The 20,981-nt window shown below is 37.3% G+C and overlaps 1 protein-coding gene across 1 annotated transcript in view; it reads right to left on the bottom strand.

The window, feature by feature from the left end:
- The window catches only part of ICA1L (islet cell autoantigen 1 like), a 39,650-nt gene extending 19,506 nt beyond the window's left edge, over positions 1 to 20,144 (bottom strand). The window contains exons 1-8 of the mRNA XM_029225604.1: positions 19,983 to 20,144; positions 17,533 to 17,605; positions 13,002 to 13,125; positions 11,639 to 11,837; positions 9,758 to 9,883; positions 8,181 to 8,279; positions 6,838 to 6,923; positions 4,143 to 4,186 (exon numbers count right to left, since the gene is read on the bottom strand). Coding sequence (XP_029081437.1) covers positions 4,143 to 4,186; positions 6,838 to 6,923; positions 8,181 to 8,279; positions 9,758 to 9,883; positions 11,639 to 11,837; positions 13,002 to 13,125; positions 17,533 to 17,605; positions 19,983 to 20,144 — 913 coding nt within the window. The remainder of the gene's footprint in view (positions 1 to 4,142; positions 4,187 to 6,837; positions 6,924 to 8,180; positions 8,280 to 9,757; positions 9,884 to 11,638; positions 11,838 to 13,001; positions 13,126 to 17,532; positions 17,606 to 19,982) is intronic.
- Positions 20,145 to 20,981: the final 837 nt, after the last annotated feature.

The raw sequence follows: 20,981 nt of genomic DNA, 5'->3' as shown, positions 1-20,981 counted from the left end.
ATAACTGGTGGGTTGGCCAAAAAGTTCGTTTGGGTTTTTCCGTAAGATGTTATGGAAAAACCCGAAAGAACTTTTTGGCCAATCCAATATAAATGGAGCATAACCTTTAAAAACTGTGAATCACTACGTTGTACACTGTAACATATAATATTGTACATAAACTATACTTCAATAAAAAAGGGATATAACTGCTGATACAGCAGGCTTTAAAAGACAAAATAATACTATAGATGGATGGTGAAACTACAACAATGTCCATTATATTTCATTTATGACTGTTAAAAAAATGTTCTCTACTTAGGTACAGGATTATGCATGCAAAATTAGCTAACCTTTGGAACATAAGTCTGAAGGTATGTTAGATATATGAGCTCATGATTATTATAGCTTCTTAAATAGTTTCTTTTATCAATATGGTATTTATGTGTATACTTAAAAATACCTATCACATTTATTGGATGCCTACTGTGTGCTATATAGTTGATAAATATATCTAGCCCTAATGTCCTGCAAGGCAAGAGTGTATGACTCATTTTTCAGATAAGAAAAATGAGAGGCATAAATGACTTGTTTTAAAAAAAAGCCAGCATTCAAACCCAATTTTTCTGGCTCAAAAGCTACAGTAATTCATATATATGTTGACTGTACATATAATATATATTTATTAAAAAATAAGAACACCAAAAATAATAACACAAATTTAAATATGAGGATAACTTTGAAACAATCATACAACCCTGTGAAATGAATATCTACACTAAAAGCACCTCTATCTTAGAGAAGACCAGAATTCCCTAAAGAAGATAACTGGACCCTCTAATTAGGTACTGCTTGAAAGCTAACTCATTGCTGAGCATAGCCTCCAGTTTCGCCTGACCAGGAAGCCTGGACTGAGACCTGGGGCAGCTGCAGAGCATATTCTATTGCCTGCCCAGGCAGGGAAGCAAGTCAGCAGCCCCACCCAACAGGGGAGCATGGCCCCAGCCCACCTGACCAGGATGCCCTAAAAGGGACCCTGGGGAGCCTCCCAGCCTAGCTCACAGTACTGCCCAGCAGCACACCCCGGTCTATAGCCCTGCCTGGCAGCAAAGCCCAGCCTACGTCCATGCCCAGTTGCTGGGCACATCCTGTAGTCTCACTTAGGCAGGGAGCCCAGTCAATGACACCCCCCAACGGTGGGGTGCAGTATGAGGCCCCACCCTACCAGGAGGTCTGGCCAGCGACCTTGCCCAAAAGCCGAGCACAGCCACAGTCCTGCCCAATTATGAAACTCAGCCTGTGGCTCTGCCTGATCACAAAGTACAGGCTGAGGCTGCATCTGATTGTGAAGCCCTGCTGCAGCCCCACCTGCATGCAGAGGCCAGGCAGCAGCAGCATCTGGTGAGGGAGCACAGCCAGCGACCCTGCCTGACTAGAGGTGATTGTAGAGCCCAGCTAGTAACACTGTCTGACCCTAGAGCACAGCACCACCTTACCACAGAGCCCAGCCAGCAGAACTGCTTGAACACAGAGCCTAGCAAGTAGCCTGCCCACCTCTGCCACCTGAGAGCAGGGGCAGCAACTTCACCCAACCAGAGACTGTGACCCATTATAGTTAAACTGTCTAAAGTCAATGACAGAACTTTGAAAGCAGCAAGAGAAAAGTGACTTGTCACATTCAAGGGAAACCCTATAAAACCATAAGCAGATTTCTCTGGAGAAACTTTGCAGGCCAGGAGAGAGTGGGACGATATATCCAAAATATTGAAAAAAAAAACAACTGTCAATGAAGAATACTGTATCAGCAGAGCTGTCCTTCAGAAATGAAGACCTGATAAAGACTTTCTCAAACAAACAAGTTGAGAAAGTTCATTACCACTAGACCTGCCTTACAAGAAATGCTAAAGGGCACTTTACAAGCTGAAATAAAAGGATGCAAATTAACCTTGTAAAAATGCATGAATGTGTACAACTCATCAGTAAAGGTAAATATATAGTCATAGTCAGATTCTGTAATATTGTAACAGTGGTGCATAAATCACTTTCAATTCCAGTTTAAAAGTTAAAAAGCAAACATATTAAAAATAACTATAGTGGGCTTCCCTGGTGGCGCAGTGGTTGAGAGTCCGCCTGCCGATGCAGGGGACACAGGTTCGTGCCCCAGTCTGGGAAGATCCCACATGCCGCAGAGTGGCTGGGCCCGTGAGCCATGGCCGCTGAGCCTGTGCGTCTGGAGCCTGTGCTCTGCAGCAGGAGAGGCCACAACAGTGAGAGGCCCGCGTACCGCAAAAAACAAACAAACAAAAAAAAACTATAGTAATTTGTTATTGGACACACAATGTAAAAAACATGTAAACTATAATATCAATAACCTAAAATGTGAGGGGAGGAGAAGTAGAAGTCTAGAGTTTCTGTATGCTATCAAATTAAATTGTTATCAGCCTAAAATAATGTTATAAATATAAGACATTTTATTGTAAGCCTCATGGTAATCACCAAAAAAAACCCTGTAATAGGTACATAAAAAGTTAAGATAGAAGAATCAAAGCATACCACCACAAAAAGTCATCAAGTCACAAAGGAAGATATAAGAAAGGAATAAGGGAACAAAGGAACTACAAAATAGTCAGAAAACAATGAACAAAATGGCATTACTAAATCCTTACCTATCAATAATTAAATGTAAATGGATTAAATTCTCCAATCAAAAGACATTTTAGGGCTTCCCTGGTGGTACAGTGGTTGAGAGTCCGCCTGCCGATGCAGGGGACACAGGTTTGTGCCCTGGTCCAGGTCGTGCCCGGTCCAGGTGAGCCATGGTCGCTGAGCCTGCACGTCCGGAGCCTGTGCTCCGCAACGGGAGATGCCACAACAGTGAGAGGCCCGCGTACCGAAAAAAAAAAAAAAACAAAAAACAAACAAAAAAAACTCCTTGACACTGGTCTTGGCAATGATTTTTGGTATATGACACAAAAAGCTCAAGACACAAAAGCAAAAATAAACAAGTGGGACTACATCCAACTAAAAATCTCTGGGAAAAAAAAGATGATCAAGAAAATGAAAAGGCAATCTACAGACTAGGTAAAATATCTGCACACCACAGATGTGATAAGGGGTTCATATCTAAAATATATAATGCACTCATGTAACTCAATATTAAAAAAACCAACAACAGTAATCTGATGTTCAAAATAGGCAAAGTAGACATTTTTCCAACCAAAGACATATAAATGGCCAATAGAGACTTGAAATGGTGTTCAACAGTACTAATGAAATCAAATACAAATCAAAACCACAATGAAATATCACCTCACGACTGTTAGAATGGCTGTATAAAAAAGACAGGAGATAAATGCTCGTGGCGATGTGGAAAAAAAGGAAGCCTTGTGTACTGTTGGTGGGAATGTCTAAATTGGTATAGCCATTATGAAAAACAGTATGGAGGTTCCTCAAAAAATTAAAAATAGAACTACTATATAATCCAGCAATTCCACTTCAGGGTTTATATACAAAGGAAATGAAATCACTATCTCGAAGTGGCATCTGCACCCTCACGTTCATTGCTGCACTGGCTCACTGCTGTTCAAGAGGGCATTATGTTAAGTGACATAAGTCAGACAGAGGAAGACACTATGATCTCACTTAAATGTGAGATCTAAAAAAGCCGAACTCCTAGACACAGAGAGTAGACTGGTGGTTGCTAGGGCCTGGGGGATGGGGGAAATGGGGAGATTGGCCAAAGGGTACAACCTTCCAGTTATAAGAAGAGTAAGTTCTGGGGATCTAACATATAGCATGGTAACTATAGTTAAAAACAATTGCTAAGAGAGTAAATCTTAAATGTTCTTATGCCCAAAATAAATATGGTAACTATGTGAGATGATAGATGTGTTAACTAATCTTATGGTGAAAATCATTTTGCAATACTAGAATATACCAAATCATCACACTGTGCACCTTAAACTTACAGTGTTACATGTCAATTACGGCTCCTCAATAAAGCTGGGGAAAAAAGGCGAACTCAAGTTTGTACAGAAGAGGCTTACAAAGGGACTTAACATTTTTTAATTGAATGGATATTAACACAATCCCCAAAGGCTGTAACAAACTGTTTTGGCATTTAAATGTGATCATTTCACATTTTAATGAATTTACCATCTTACCTGGTTCACTTCCCAAGCTCACTTCCTCATCTGAGAAAACTAACCTAAAGTAAAGACAAAAAAATCCAAAGGTTTTGGTTAAAATACATTTGGGACTCATACTCTACAAACAGTTTTATGTGGCTTAAAAAAATTTTTTTTTAAACTGAGGAGACATATAAAATAGTTGTCCGGTAGATCTCCTAAAATCTGTCTGAGACAAATCTTCTTCTCTAGAGCTACACAGACTGTAAAAATAATCCTTCACCTCTTATTCTTTCAATATATATTTACTGAGTATTGATGAAGCACCAAGCACAGCGTTCAGCATGGTAAACGCTGTGCTAAATACTATACCACAGAGAACATCTGTCACCAACGCCATCAAGTATGAAGTTTAGTTTTCAAGCATTAAAAGGTTTTTTGCTCATCCCACTACTGGGCATATAACCTGAGAAAATCATAATTCAAAAAGAGACATGTACCACAATGTTCACTGCAGCACTATTTACAATAGCCAGGAAATGGAAGCAACCTAAGTGTCCGTCGACAGACGAATGGATAAAGAAGATGTGGCACATATATACAATGGAATATTACTCAGCCGTAAAAAGAAACGAAATTGAGTTATTTGTAGTGAGGTGGATGGACCTAGAGTCTGTCATACAGAGTGAAGTAAGTCAGAAAGAGAAAAACACATACCATATGCTAATGCATATGTATGGAATCTAAAAAAAATGGTACTGATGTACCTAGCGGCAGGGCAGGAATAAAGACGCAGACATAGAGAATGGACTTGAGGACACAGGGGTGGGGAGGGAAGCTGGGGAAAAGTGAGAATAGCATTGACATATATACCCTACCGAATGTAAAATAGATAGCTAGTGGCAAGCAGCTGCATAGCACAGGGAGATCAGCTCCGTGCTTTGCAAAGACCTAGAGGGGTGGGATAGGGAGGGTGGGAGGGAGGCTCAAGAGGGAGGGGATATGGGGATATATGTATGCGTATGGCTGATTTACTTTGTTGTACAACAGAAACTCACACAGCATTGTGAAGCAATTATACTCCAATAAAGATGTATATAAAAAAAAAGGTTTTGCTCAAGAATACTTGGGAACTAGAGGGAATGAAGAACTGCAGAAAAAATGGAGTACTCTATTTTGAACAACAAAGTGATGTTTACAAAAGAAGGCACATTTGCCTAAAACATTCTGAACCAATACTAATTTTGGAAATTTATATCATCCATCTGGTGTAATAATAAAAAAATGAGATAAAGAAATTGAACCAGATTTAGTTATTATTCCAGGGGTATAACCTCACAACTCTAGTATTGGAGGGTTTTTAAAAATAAGCCTTTAAAGACACTTAAAAAGCAATATAGTATTTATTTGCAAATACTACAAAATAAGCCTACAGAGGAAACAGATACTTTGATTTGGGATGAAATTTCCAACGACAGAATACATAGATGGTGTTTTAAACACTTTGAATGGAAGAGAAGGTGAAGTGCTTTGGAATCTGTTAGTTAACTCAAAAGGTAGCTTTCGGACTTCCCTGGTGGCGCAGTGGTTAAGAATCCGCCTGCCAATGCAGGAGACATGGGTTCGATCCCTGGTCTAGGAAGATCCCACATGTCGAGGAGCAACTAAGCCCGTGCACCACAACTACTGAGCCTGTGCTCTAGAGCCTCCGAGCCACAACTACTGAAGCCCGCGTGCCCAAAGCCCGTGTTCCACAACAAGAGAAGCCACCGCAATGAGAAGCTCGCACACCGCAACAAAGAGTAGCCCCCGCTTGACGCAGCTAGAGAAAGCCTGTGCGCAGCAACGAAGACCCAATGCAGCCAAAAATAAAATAAATAAATAAAAATTTTTTAAAAGGTAGCTTTAATAATGCTGAAGATGTATGAGAAGATTCTGAATAAAACTTTCATAAAATGTGATAACGGAAATATTTACCAATTTAATATGCTTAATGTACAATTTTAAATGTCAATGTATAACTAAGTTAATACATTTAATTCATATCTATACATTTGATTGTGTAATCTATATACTAAAACATTTATATATCCAAGTTAGTAAAAAAATTTGTATTTCCCCCTAGAGAAAAGGGTGAAATACTTATATTTCAGATCACCTTCCACTCAACAATATATGGTTGTCATTGTTTGGGCCTATTTCTGGGTTCGCTACTATACTCAGTGCAGTCTGGTTAAAATGACAAGTGGCAGTTCTGAAAGGAAAACAAAGGTAAGGTGTAATTAAAGGGAAGGAAAGAGGCAACATGAAAGATGTGCACAGCAAGAGCCTCCATTTTCAGGTAACCAATCCCAGTCCCATCTGTGTTTTTTTGGAGACAGATTTTCAGTAGCTTCTGTCTCATAGCTGCTGACACCTGTCCCTTTCTTTTTCAAGCTGCGCCTTTTGGGATTCACTAGGTAAAGGCTCTTAATACAAGGCTCAGTCTCCCACACTATAGAATTTGGGTTTATCACCCAAACTGTTCTGTATTCCTATCATCAACTTTGCCTACCATGTTAAAAATGGGGGAGGGGGGTGGTAGGTTTCAAAACAAACGTTTAACATTAATTGGAAAAATGACAGAGAAATAAGTATTCGGTAAACCAAAGAAGAAGCAACTCTTTCCAAATATATGGTACAATGGTATCCAGGACTTCCATAACATGATCTATAACTTTTGTCTGCTTACTTATTGAGGTTTTCCGGGAGAGAACTGTCTTCTATTCGTTCTTCCTTGTGGTCTTCAGTAAGCTTGACTGGAGTGCCTTGTAGTTGCTAATGGTAAGAAATTCAATGTTAAGTAGATGCAAAGAATCTGTTTCTCTCTTTGTGCAAACGAAAATGCGAACAAAAATTCTAGAGAACGATATAAAACAGGAAGAGTTTTAAAGTAGAGAGTGTGAGAAATGGGAGATGTATGCTGATGTAATTTGACCCGAGCCCTGTGTCCTTTGTATCCTGGCAGCCTGTAGCCACTATGCACACCATGGGCCAGCCACAGGGTTCACCACTCTGTGATAATGCCAAAGAAAAAGAAGACTTACACTGTGTCGCCAGCCGGTACTGCAACGTTCTAAATACAATTAAAGATTTTCAACTTCAAGTCTGAGCAGAAATTGGATGTTAAATTTCCCTAAATAGACAGTATGCTATACAGTAAAGCATTAACATAGAAAAAGTAAAAAACAAAACACATACACAACAACAAAAAACAAATTCAAGGGTATCTACCAAAAACAGAAGATGCTATGTCAGAACCTAACTTAAAAATCCATACTAAGCCCCTGTAATATACAGTTGCAGGATATGAACCCATCACAGATATCACATCCAACTTAGGCACACTCAACATTTTCAAGCTCTACTGAAAATAAAGCAGAATGATAAGTTCAAAGGTACTGAAACCTAGCTTACCAGAACTGAAGAAATGATTAACACAGTGCATCTCTGCTGGATAAGGCATATGCACAGAAGGTTGACAGGAAGGGTACATTTTCACGTAGGTGTTACAGAAAGAGCTGACCTAATACAGTAGTCTCTTCAGAGGCAACCACACATACATAATGACCAAAACTGGCATAATTTTTGTATCATGAATCACATCTATGACATGAGTGTAAAAGTAAAGCAAGGAGATTCTTCTTTAACTCCTAAAGTTGTCAGGTGGGTAATGTGGTCATTTTTGAAAACACATTACCACTTTCCATCACTTGTTCCTCTTAAGTTTTTCCTTTCCATAACCTTTTCTCTCTTTTGTATTTTAATTTTCTTTTCACTTTCTCTTTCTTTTATTCCCCCTTCCCCCCACCCTACAAATATCTTGAGCCCACCAGCAGTTATTTCCATGTATTTGTTTAGTGCTGCTGGTAGAATCTGGAATCAGGGAACTTCAGAAAAATGGCTGAAAGAGTGTAGAAAAATGTTTCCCAGTGTTTTGTAAAGTTGAAATTAGGCTTAGCAAAAAGTAGTTTCAAAGTTATTATCCAAATGAAGTGTAATAAATCTAAGAAAAGACCATTGAAAGAAATGTACCTTGAGAGCTACAAAATCACACGGATGAAAGCCAATACAGGTCCCATGGATTTGGGACATCATTCGAGCTGTTTTCTCCCAGAATCCAAGCAGTGTCCTCTGCAGAAAAAGAAAAGGTGACACTACAGTTCTCCTTCCTCTCCTCTTTTTTCAGTGCTATTTTTCCTCACTATCGTAGATGAATAGTTGTCAAATAATAAGAAGTAGGAACTAAAATCAATTCCCAAGTTTGGTGAACCAGCAAGCACTGTAAACAGTAATTCTCCGTAAGAATTGGCGTTGTATCTGCATGTATGTGTGCCTATCTGTATACAGCACTGAAATGTACACTGGAGCCAGCTAGAGTGTAATTGCAGCCAAGAGAATGAAACTGGCAGATTAGAACACCTTCTGAGGAATCCAAAAGAAAAATGGTAAAAGCACCAAAATATCATATTTGCACTAGAAGTATATGTGTAAATCTTTATGTTGGTAAGCATATAATACAAACCTTTGTTAATTGGAGTAAAATAATTTGTACCACTAAATTTGGACTTTCATTTAGAGTTCAAGAAAGACTTGTCAAAAAAATGTGCTATGAAGCTAACTCAAGTAATTCTCCCTGCAGTGGAAGCCCAGAGTCTTAACCACTGGGCCACCAGGGAAGTCCTGTCACATACTTTTATTTTCAAGTGCATCCTCTCTTGATTTCTGAATTCCACAGTACTGAACTGAATTAGGTAGACTCCCTAAAAGCAGCAGTGAATACCCATTTCCTTTAGTTTGTATCGTTTTCTCATGTAAAAAAACGTATTCTCCTATTTTGCCATTTACAAATACCTGATAAAATCAGTTAACTGCTACCTGTTAATATCTAACTTACTCATTGTATGCTATTTATGTATGATTTGGAATAAAGCAAGCACAAATGAGACTTCTGAGATTAAAGTGGTGTGGAACGGCAATTTGGCAGAATGAAAAGAACACAAGACCTAGAATTAGAAAACTTAAGTTTTTAAGCCCAACATTGCCATTGAATTCTCATTTAATTCTCACTTTCCTCATCCATAAAATGATAGAAAAGTGTTGCAGAGCATGGGCTCTAGGCATGTAGGCTTCAGTAGCTCTGGCATTTGGGCTCAGTAGTTGTGGCTCACAGGCTCCAGAGAGCAGGCTCCGCAGCTCGGGGCCACAGCATATTTGCTTCAAATGAAACTGTATGCAGAACTAGTTTAAAATGGAGTAGCTCTGAATGAACCAAGGCTAATAGGCCTTGAATCCTGCCTCCTCTCCACATTCCCCTCCTCAACCCTAGACAGTCCGTAAGTGTCTGTCTGTCTCTCCTAGGATACCAAGGGGAATAATGTGAAGCTATGGGAGTAGGCAAAGAAAGACCCTAAGGTCTTTTCCAGTCTGAAAAGACTGGAAAAGTCTTTTCCATTCATGATTCTGAATGCCATAACTCAATAAGCAATTTCAGCAAAGTCAAAGGAATCTGATCAATTATACAGTTTTTTTGCACTCTTTAGACAACTTTTAAAAAGGAATCTCACCACTCATCTTTACTGCAAGGACATGCTGACCATGGAGGTGGGTACCTGGTAGGTAGCGAGTGAATGAGACAACATATTGCAGCGACTAGCTCCAAGTAAATCCACTTTCTGACAAACATCCATCTTTAACTTGTCAAAAGAAGCTTTGCTATTTCTCACTTGGATCTGTACCTGCAACCACAAAAATGTTAGTTATTATTGCTTATAATACAGAAATAAATATACCACACAGGTTTATGATACATGTTTTCAGACACATGAAATTGTAATAAAGAAGACTAATTCCCTTTCCCTGTATTATTTCAAAATTAATGGAAAAGATTTTGGCTATTTTTAGAAACTGTAGGAGACTCTTTCCAGCAGATATGTTTATGCTGAGAAACTATGGGATGAAAGAGAGAAAGTACATAGTTAAGAAAAAAAAAAACAGATTCCAAATAAAAACAAACATCCAAAACTACTGATGGATAATATTTACCTAAGAAAGAGTAGAAGAATAAATGGAAAGAGGACATAGTAAAAGTGTTGAGAAGCATTAATAATAGTTCTGAATCATACAGATATATTTATAAACTTAAATATAGGCTTATTATATTTCTTACAAATGAATAATTTATCACCAAATAGTGTGAATACAACTTTAAATATATTTATTCATTCATTCAACAAATACTTATGAGGTATCTATTATGTGCCAGGCACTGGTCCAGGCACTGGGATGCTGTGGTGAACAATGTTCTTCCTCACCATCCCTGAGTGAGGAGGCCCAGGAAAAAAAGAATATATATAACATAATCTCAAGTCACAAAGATAACATATAAGTGCAACAGAAGTGGGTGACAACATTTGATTAGATGGTCAGGGAAGCCCTTGGTGAGTTCATGCATCATGTGTGAACTGGGATAGGAAGATGATGAGCAGGCCCTGCTAAGACCCTGAGGAGAGCCCTCTAGACCCAGGGAAAAGGAAGGACAAAAGTCCTGGGTGTGGGAAGTGTTTCCAGAGCAGGAAGGAATAGGGTAGAGCCGATTCCTTCCTCAAGCATAGAAAGGGCTGGAGCACAGAAAGTAAGTACTGTACAAGATGTGGCAGCAGAGGGACCAGAGATCAGACTGTGCAGGGCTATTTGGGTCTAGATGAGAGGTGTGGATTATATTCTTTTTTTTTTAATTGAGGTGAAATTCACATAACATATACTTAACCATTTTAAAACTGTACAATTCAGTGACACTAGTGCATTGACAATGTTGTGTAACCACTCCCTTGGATTGTATTCTAATTGTCAAGGATTATAAAGGGGACAGAATAACAGATTGCCTGAGGCCATGTGTCCAGCTACTGCCCAGGTCTGTTGGAGTAATCATTGAGGCAAAGAACTTGTAACGGCTAGTAAAAAGGCTCCATCAATACTAAATATAAATATGGATTTTTATTATAGGCACTTTATGAAGGAGTGAGTGAATTTTACTATTTATGTATGGTAAATTCAGGGAATACAATTTATAATAAGGAGTTTACTTAGCAAAATATATGTTCACACATATAGTTGCTTTAACAGTTTGTGGTCAAACTATGTATTGTGGCAGAATGAAAAATCTGATAACCTTCACTTATAATTAATAATCATTTTACATGAGTTTTTCCTTAAGTTTTTTTTCCTGACTAATGAACTGTTTTCCTCCTGCAAACAACTCCTAAAAGTCCAGGTAGGCAACATTTAAAAGGTAGATCTATTATGCCACTCAAAGAGTAAAAAAAAAAAAAAAAAAAAGTGTGACAACCTTTTGTACGTTAACTGAAGATTTCCAAGCAACCAAGAATTTATAATATAACACATTTTCCAAAAATAGTCCGACGTTTTATACTCTTGATTAAATTATTCTGTAGAGCTTCAAGAAAACATAAAAAAGGGATGTATTTTCATACTTTTCGGAACTTTTCCATTTGTTTTAAGGTGTCTGGGTCCAGTTCTTGGGACACGTCTTTCATCCACAGCAGAGCTCCTCTATATTCTGTGCGCGCCTGCTCCATCCGATTGACTGTCATCAAGGTATCAGATACTGCCCTTTGACTGAATGTTGCTACTTCTTGCTTAAGACGAGACAGGGGAGTATACAGAGCCAATCTAATGGCAGAGAGGTAAAAATAAGAGGCATGTACATTCCATAAGCAAAATAAAACAAAAACAACCATAAAGCATAACTTGCTATCAAGATGAGTCTTTAACCAGGAAATTATTAAGATGCCTAAGAAAATCAGAAAGCAAATAAGGATCATACAGTTAACTTTGAACTGTTAATAAAGATGTGCTTCTATCTCTCCCTTTCTTATTTCAGGAAATATCAATATATCATTTTTGCAACATTTTAGATGTTTATCCATGTATAAATAATTTGCCAAGTAAATCTGCCATTTAGAAAAGAATTCCTTTAGTAAAGACATCCTATATTTATAAAGCATAATCCTATGAGCAGAAAGCCTTTCTTTTGACAAATTTAGGGAAAACCTGGGTATAGAAAAGCAGATAAAATGCTAGATGAAGGAATGAGGATAAAATTCTTAGCAGCTGAGGATGAGAACAAGAGAAAAAAGGATTTAAGAAACACAGGTCAAACCCAGCTCCTCTGGTCTGCTTTTGACTTAGTGGCAATAGAGGGGCTTTTATTGGCTGTCTCTTTGTCACCTCCTTAAAGGTGGACTTTTGCACTAATATGGTGTTTCAGAATAAAGCCACTTAAGTTATACATTGTCATTACAGGTCCAATAAAGTCTATTTTTATTTTTCTCTAGAAAATGCAAAGATTTTGGCTTTATTTAGTAATTGTAGGAGATTCTTTGCAGCAGGTATCTTTCTGTTAAAAAGTTGTAAAATAATGAATGCAAAGTATATAATTAAGAAGACAAAATTTCCTCTGCCTAAAAAGAGGAAAAGTTCCAATGTACTCATAGATAGTATAATATCCAAAAAGTGAAAAAAATATATATATACATGTTTAAATTTTAGCCATTCTGTGCCTCTGTTACATTAAACCACTTAAGAAATTTAAGTACAGGCCTAAAGTCTATTTCTAGGAATTAAGCAACCTGTGAATGTCAATTTTTAAATAATTATTTTAAATTCAAAATAAATAAGAGTTAGGCATCAAAACAACTATATACTGCAATATACTTCTCTTTTAACCCTCTAATGGAATGAAGAGAAACCTTTACAACTATGCAAATTTAACTACACACATCAAAACTGTCATACTGACTACAAATTTAAGGATGATGCAAAACCATGATAAACCTTTGCTTGGCTGAAGAACAGAGTGCCTTGCCAGTGGCATCCATCATTTTGCCAGCCTGAGTTGTATCCCGTTCTGCTTGGAACTTTAAAAAGAGCCCTAGTTCGTCTTCTTCCTCCGATATAACTAGGGAAAAAATGACAGTATAGTTCATTGTTTCATTTCATCATTGGTTTAAAACACACACACACACACACACACACACACACACACACACACGACTAAAATTCTCACAGCAATAACTCTCTATACATAAGAATTACTTGGGGGTGGAAGGAGAGACACTTATTTTTAAAATACAAATTCCTGGGCTTCATCTCCAGAGATTCTGATTTTACAGGTGTGAGGATCTGTTTTTTTGTTTTAAACAAGCACTCCAGATGATTTTCATGCACTGACTCCATGGACCTCACTTCAGGAAAGACTGATCTTTAGTGAAAAAAAAAATTCCAAAATAATAAAATACAACAAAGCCACAGATGACGCATTTTCAAACGTGCAGAGATGCACTTTAGGATCATTGCCTCTTACAAAGTATTTGGGGGTTTCTATTTATTTATTTATTTAATTTATTTTTGGCTGCATTGGGTCTTCGTCACTGTGCGTAGGCTTTCTCTAGTTGCGTCAAGCAGGGGCTACTCTTCAATGCAGTGCGCGGGCTTCTCATTGCAGTGGCTTCTCTTGTTGCGGAGCACAAGCTCTAGGCACACGGGCTTCAGTAGTTGTGGCTTGCGGGCTCTAGGGCGCAGGCTCAGTAGTTGTGGTGCACGGGCTTAGCTGCTCCGCGGCACGTGGGATCTTCCTGGACCAGGGCTCAAACCTGTGTCCCCTGCATTGGCAGTCAGATTCTTAACCACTGCGCCACCAGTGAAGCCCCTGGCTTTCTATTTAAACTTAACTTATTCTTGTCTCCCATCCTGGCTTCATTTTCCTATGCTCAGTATCTCAGACCCACAACTGTCCACGATTTGGTTCCTAAAACCCTTAAAGTTGTCATGTAGTACAATACTACTCAAAGTGTGGTCCGTAGACCAATGCCAGTCCAGAACCATTTGCTACCAGCTTGTGACAGATATCAAAACTAAGAAACTATTTAGAAACTTTTACCAATTTGACTGTTTTATATCTGAGTCTAATAATAAAAAAGTGTGCCTATATTTTGCATGTCTTCTTTAATTTCATTTTTCTGAAAATTCATTTTTATTGTATTTTCAAAAGTGTCAGTTTACAACAGATTGAAAGTAAAACACAAGACAGAAAATGGCCCTTCACCACAGTTTTAGAAGCACTGATCTAGTGGAAGATGACCCTTTAATCACAATAAGACAAACAGGTGAGGAAGCCCATAAAGTGTTCAAATTGTGAGCTTAAAGTGAAAAACAAGGACTTCTCTGGTGGCGCAGTGGTTAAGAATCCACCTGCCAATGCAGGGGACATGGGTTCGAGCCCTGGTCCAGGAAGATCCCACATGCCGCAGAGCAACTAAGCCCGTGCGCCACAACTACTGAGCCTGCATGCCACAACTACTGAAGTCTGCGTTCCTAGAGCCCGTGCTCCACAACAAGAGAAGCCACTGCAATGAGAAGTCCGTGCACCGCAACGAAGAGTAGCTCCCACTTGCCGCAACTAGAGAAAGCCCGTGCGCAGCAACAAACACCCAATGCAGCCAAAAATCAATTAATTAATAAATTAATTTTAAAAAGAATTCTATAAAAAAAAGTGAAAAACATGACAAATGTCATGCTTAATTTCACCCTAGTTTACTGATGGAAAAGCTGAAGTTAAAAACTGAAAGGGAAGTCCCTTTTAATACCTCTGAGGCAGCAGGGGAACTCAGGCCTTCTCACTTGCTAGCTGCCCCCCCGCCTGGTCCTCCCTGTAGTACCTACAAGGGAGGCCCTAGGAGAGCACGATGGTGTTTGGGAGAGGGTGTCTACACATTCTGTAGTATCATCTTTAATAAAACCGAGTGCTGTTTTATGAACAATTAACCTGATTAAGAGTGGACTGGATTTGAGGAACTGGTTAATTTAATATTCTCATTACTTCAAAGATGTACAGATTACATATTTCCTTTGAATCAGAACTTCATAAAATATACCTCAATGAAAACTACTAGAAAAAAAATATAAACTTGTAGATGATCCAGAAAGCTCTCTGAGAACTTGGACTATCTCATTAACAAATATCAAATGAACAAGAACCATCATTGAGCCTCATCCTTATCAATGCATAAAGGGGAGGAGATGAAGCTGAATCTGTGCTAATTCTGTGTTGGGACCTGCTGCCAAAAACTACAGAGACCCTACTCCTATGTGTTCTTCCCCAGCCAAGTTATTCTCATAAAGCTTTATAGTGATGGAGGAATCTACTGCAATTGTCCAATGTTAGTCTCAACAGAAGATCTATTAATAAAACAGTCTTCAAGAAATCACACAGTCAAACACAATCTTGAAGAGAAAGTACATGATGAAATCTATATATGTATATCTCTTCCTTACCCTGAAATGCTCCACCAGCATGCTAAAAGATCTGGTGATCCCAGGACAAAATGCAGTATGCACAAACTTGCAAATGTTTCTTTACATTTCTGTCACAGGACTCCCTTGCTCCAATGATTGCAATGGCTTTTTACTGCTTGGTAAAATATTTAAGGTCCTTAGCAATCTGACTCGAATCTTCCTTTGCTCTTGTATCACCCTACTAGTCCCAATTACAAACTCTTCCATCATGCAGACTGTTCTCATTCTTTAACCTTATTCCTTGACTCCAATTCCCTTTCTTCCCACATATTCAACATCTATAAACCTTTTACATTTTACCTCATTTCCCATCTATGGAGTTGCCTTTACCAATCACTCTAATACACAGTTATTTTTCACTCCAAGACAATTCAGAGGTATGTCTGTATCACTATCCTGAATTCAATTACACACTATTCTTGTCTCTTATTTTGTTACAAAAAGTTGTTTCTCGAACTACTGCCTTGGGAAAAGGACATAGTTTTACACATGGCAGGCACTCAAAAAATTACCATGCTATAATGGATTTCTTGCTTTAACGGGACAACACATGAACTCTGATTGTAAAATTTTGAGACCAATTTACACAGCTACACAAGAAAACCATTCATTGAGCAAATATATATTAAGTATGCACTGTATGCTAGACATTGTTTCTAGGTTAGGAGACCAGAAATAAACAGACAAATTCCTGTCCTTAAGGAGGGCATATTCTAGTGGTGGTAAGAAAAACAACAGATAAAATATACAGAATGTTGAATACTGTTAAGTTCTATCATTAAGTAGACAGACTTATGAGAAAGAGGGGTATTTCATTTTAGATATGGGGGTCAGGGAAGGACTCACTAAAAAGATGACACTTGACCACATACCTAAAGAAGATCGGGAGCCGACTATGCAGATATGCCTACTGTGAAGGAGATTAACATGGCTCAAGAGGAGATGAGATTAGAGAAGTAACAGAATCAGAGAGGTGGCCATGTCCAGTAGGGAACTGTAATTAAGGCAGGAGAAGATATCCAAAGATTGAGTTCCAATCAGAAGAGGTCAAGAGAGGAGAGGGCTTCCCTGGTGGTGCACTGGTTAAGAATCCACCTGCCAATGCAGGGGACACGGGTTTGAGCTCTGGTCCGGGAAGATCCCACATGCCACGGAGCAACTAAGCCCGTGCACCACAACTACTGAGCCCGTGTGCCACAACTACTGAAGCCCACGCACCTAGAGCCCGTGCTCCGCAACAAGAGAAGCCACCGCAATGAGAAGCCTGCGCACCGCAATGAAGAGTAGACCCCGCTCGCTGCAACTAGAGAAAGCCCGGGCACAGCAACGAAGACCCAACACAGCCATAAATAAAACAAAATAATTTATTTAAAAAAAAAATAGAAAAGAGGAGATTCCAGCAGTGGCACGATGCTGAGAAGGAATGACCATTAAAAAGAAATCCAGGGACATGTGGTAACTGGAAGCCAAGCACAGAGAGTGTCTCAAGGAGGGGGCGGATAATCAACTGTGTTAAATAATGTGACACGGACCGAGAATTGGTCCCTGGATTTATTGCTTCATGACTATGACAAGAACAATCTGGTGGAGTGGTGGGAGTGAAAACCTGACTGGGGTGAGTACGAGAGAAAGTGGAAGGAAAGGAATGGACACTGTGCCTACAGATAATTATGTCAAAATTCCCTGTGAAAGGAGCAGAGGAATGGGATGGCAACTGCTAGAGCAAGTAGGGGTTGAGAAAGAGAGCTTTTACATGATGGAAGCAAATCCACTTAAGACTCTGGGAAGGAAAACTAAACTCAGCGAAATGAATCTGTCAGAGGATCTGATGAACTGAGGACACTGGGGGATTTGAGAACAGGTCACTGTAAATACTCATTTTTGTCATTAGAAACTGTCCACAAAATAATTTAATAAACTACTATTTTTACATTAAACCTTTCATTTAAAAAATGCAAATGAATATTTATTTTAAATGGGAATTGTCAGATAGATATCTATGATTTCATACCATTGAGTTTTAGCTGATATTTCTCAACTATCTTCAGAAGTTCAGTGCATGTCTCTTGAATGGAGTGAAAAACCTTTGAAATATAAATTTTATTAGGACAATGTAAAGAACCATAAACAAATATAAAATATTTAAAAAGCACTTCAAAAGCAAAACATTTTCTTATAAGTATTATGTCTATTTTCCTTGACTGTAATATACTTCAGTTTTGGTTTTATTTCAGGTGTAGAAAAAGCACATTTAGATTTCCCCCATGAGGGTTGGAAGAAATGGTGATAAATACATGGGAACTAATAAAAATTTATAACTGTGGAATTTGTCCTCCCCGCAGCTCCAAACTATTTAAATAGTAAAAATGTAAATCTAATATAAACTTCATCAAACATTGCTTACCACTGATGAAAAGAGTATAGATAGCCTTAGAAAACACTAACTAACTCGGAGTCTGACTTTTCTCCAATACTGGTCTAAGCAAAACAGGTCAGTGAGTTTACCATAAAAATTAAATAATGTGTTACAACATCAAAAATAAATTACTTTTGGATTATTTTTGTTTAGAATTTTCCATGAATATTAATCCCTTCATTATCACTGCTGCTAATAGCTAACAAAAAAATAAAATATCCAGTAGGCTCCCATTTCAAAGCAAGCAAGTGAAAATTTGAGATCAGGACACATACACGTGAGGTAACTCTTCACACATATCTATACATTTAGGTTTTCCCAGAGAAACACGCCAGCATGGGTTTTAGGGTGCAGCCTAAAGAAGACTCACAAAGTCCTTCACTGAAGAGTTGCTATGAGACTTTAGTTCAAAAAGACCTTGGCACTGTGGTATAATATTAGGCCCTAATCCTTTGAGATTATCAAATGAACTTCCAATATCACCATTAAGCCTGAATGATCTATCTCTGATGTAGTTTTGTTGTTATTTTGATGTTTGATCAGATCAAAGGAAGACTGATAATAGACACTAAAATCTAAGTGGAGGAGCAACCATCAATTTTCCACATAAGTTTAAGTATGTTTGAATTACACTTGGTATATGGATTTGGCAATTTAAAAAGCTGTTTTAAATCCATATGGAAGGGGATTAGAAAAGAATACAAAAATAGTTCTGTTATGATGAAGTGATTATGATTTTTTTCCCCATGGGTCCTTGAAAGATTTACATACTATTGCTTTTCACTGTTATAATAAAAATATCTATTTCAGTTTTAGTGAGGTATAATTTGACAAACAAAACTGTAATATATTTAAAGTGTACAACATGATAATTTAAGTATGCATACTTGTATGTATATTTAAAATGAAACTATTTCTCATTCTTAAAAAAATTAGTACAATTGTGGGAGAAAGTTCTTGATTGATTCCAAATATTTGTCTAATGGACAAGAATTACACTGAATATAAAATGTCACCCACACATTACCTAACGATGTGAAACAATACAAAAAAATATACATCTGTGGGAATATATATAGCAACAGTGAAGAGTTCCCCTGGTGCTAAAACATATTACTTAAAATAAAGTCCCTTCACTTTTTTTCCATATTTTTCACTGAATCCTAAGAAGAATACTTTTCAACACAAATTGTACTTTTCAACACAAAAAGTTTGTTAAATAGAAGTAATTTCTATTTCCATATTTGTTAGGGCAATTACGAAAGTTTATTTTCTGCAGAATAAAATTACTTAGTAGATTAAGACCTATTTAATTAGACCTCTATTTAAAAATATTTAAGAATACCAACAGATTACTACATTCCAAGCATAACAGAACTCCTGCCTGGAAATGTTTGTAAAAGTTACATTAGTATATGTACATGGAATTACCAAATCTGCATTTAAAAATCTAGATTTTTTTCATTAACGTACATGAGAACTTCCTTCTAATTAGCTTAATTACTTAAAAGCATTTAAAGTTTAAAGTTGTTTCCTGGTAATTAGTCCTTTTATTTAAAATGAAAAACAGAACCAAAAATGCATATGACATACTTCAATTAACTCCACCCCTTAATAATAGAAACAAAAACTCCAACTTGTAAAATCCTCACTCACTATTTGATTTCAGTTAATGTATTGCAGTGAGGTATAGACTTCAGATAAAATAGTACAAAATATTATGACATGATACATAATGAGTATATGGTCCCAATTAGAAATATAATTAATTCATTAACACGGCCTAAAAATTACAATACTTGTGCCAGAGAAATTACTTAGTTCATGATTTATCTAATTTATGAACACCAGTTCTGCCAATCCTCAATCTATGAGAATTATGATCTCCTATCCAGAAGATCTGATTGATAAATGGATACAATTATTCTATTATCAAGTTTTGCATTTATCCCGATAAGTTCTTCAGTATGAAAGCTTGTCATAGTCCTCTTAGTCGTCCTAGATAATAACAAGTTATATGCAGTACACAGAATCCTAAAATTTACCTCAAGTTTAGCATCCAGTTCAGCATCAGATGCCACTACGTGCTCATCCTCCTTTTTCCCGGTTGCTTTGATAAAGACCTGTTTGGTTTTCCAGTATTTCTTTTGCATTCTGCTGACTACTGACTGGTTATCTTCTGGTCTGGGTTGCCCAAAAAAATCCATGGAGTGACTACAAGAAATAACTAAAATTAAATTTCTTAAAAAATATTTTCAATAATAAATATCTATTTAGCCAATATTTAATCTAATTGAAAAACTGAAAAAGATACTAAATAGAATATTAATGTTGACAGCTAAACATGCTAATGTTTACTTTGTATGGTCTAAATTTATGTTTTAATTATAACTTGCACAAGTAACAGGCAAAAAGATTAATGATACATTAATTAGGTGACAAAGTGATAAAACTGCTATGATTTTGCAGTAATGGCTGGAAATAATTTTATTTTGTTCGACCAATCTCTATTTGTAGACACTTATTAGTTTCTGATTTTTGCTTTTGTAATAATACTGAAAAATGAACCTGTACACACATCTTTGCATCCTGCTATCATTTCCTTAGGAAAATTTCCTACGGATTAACTGCTATGTCAGAAGAATACACATTTAATATATACCCTCAGATATGCAAAGATTCAGATATATACTCTTCTTTAAAAATCACTTAAAGAAATACTTTAGTATCCAATAAATTAACAAAAATAAAGATCTTAAGTATAAGGGAGATATGTTATAAAAGAAATAGAGATGAAAATTGTAACCTTTTGTAAACTTAGAAATTAATGTCGAAGTAATTGTTCTTAACATGGTTAACATGGCTACATTAAGGAAATGCAAATGTGAAAAGTGTTCATTAATGAAATGTAAAAAAAAGAAATAATAATAATAGTTTTAAAAGCCCAGACTATTCCAATAAATGGTGGGAGGTAGGAACAAAGGGAGGTACTAAAATATGTGACTCATTTCCAGGGGAATCAATAGATAACTAATGTATTCTTA

The sequence above is a fragment of the Monodon monoceros genome, unplaced genomic scaffold, assembly GCF_005190385.1.
Source record: "Monodon monoceros isolate NGI ecotype Baffin Bay Population unplaced genomic scaffold, NGI_Narwhal_1 Super_Scaffold_16, whole genome shotgun sequence".
Taxonomy (NCBI): domain Eukaryota; kingdom Metazoa; phylum Chordata; class Mammalia; order Artiodactyla; family Monodontidae; genus Monodon; species Monodon monoceros.
The sequence above is the reverse complement of the archived record's forward strand: the minus strand, read 5'-3'. Positions and strand labels throughout refer to the sequence as shown.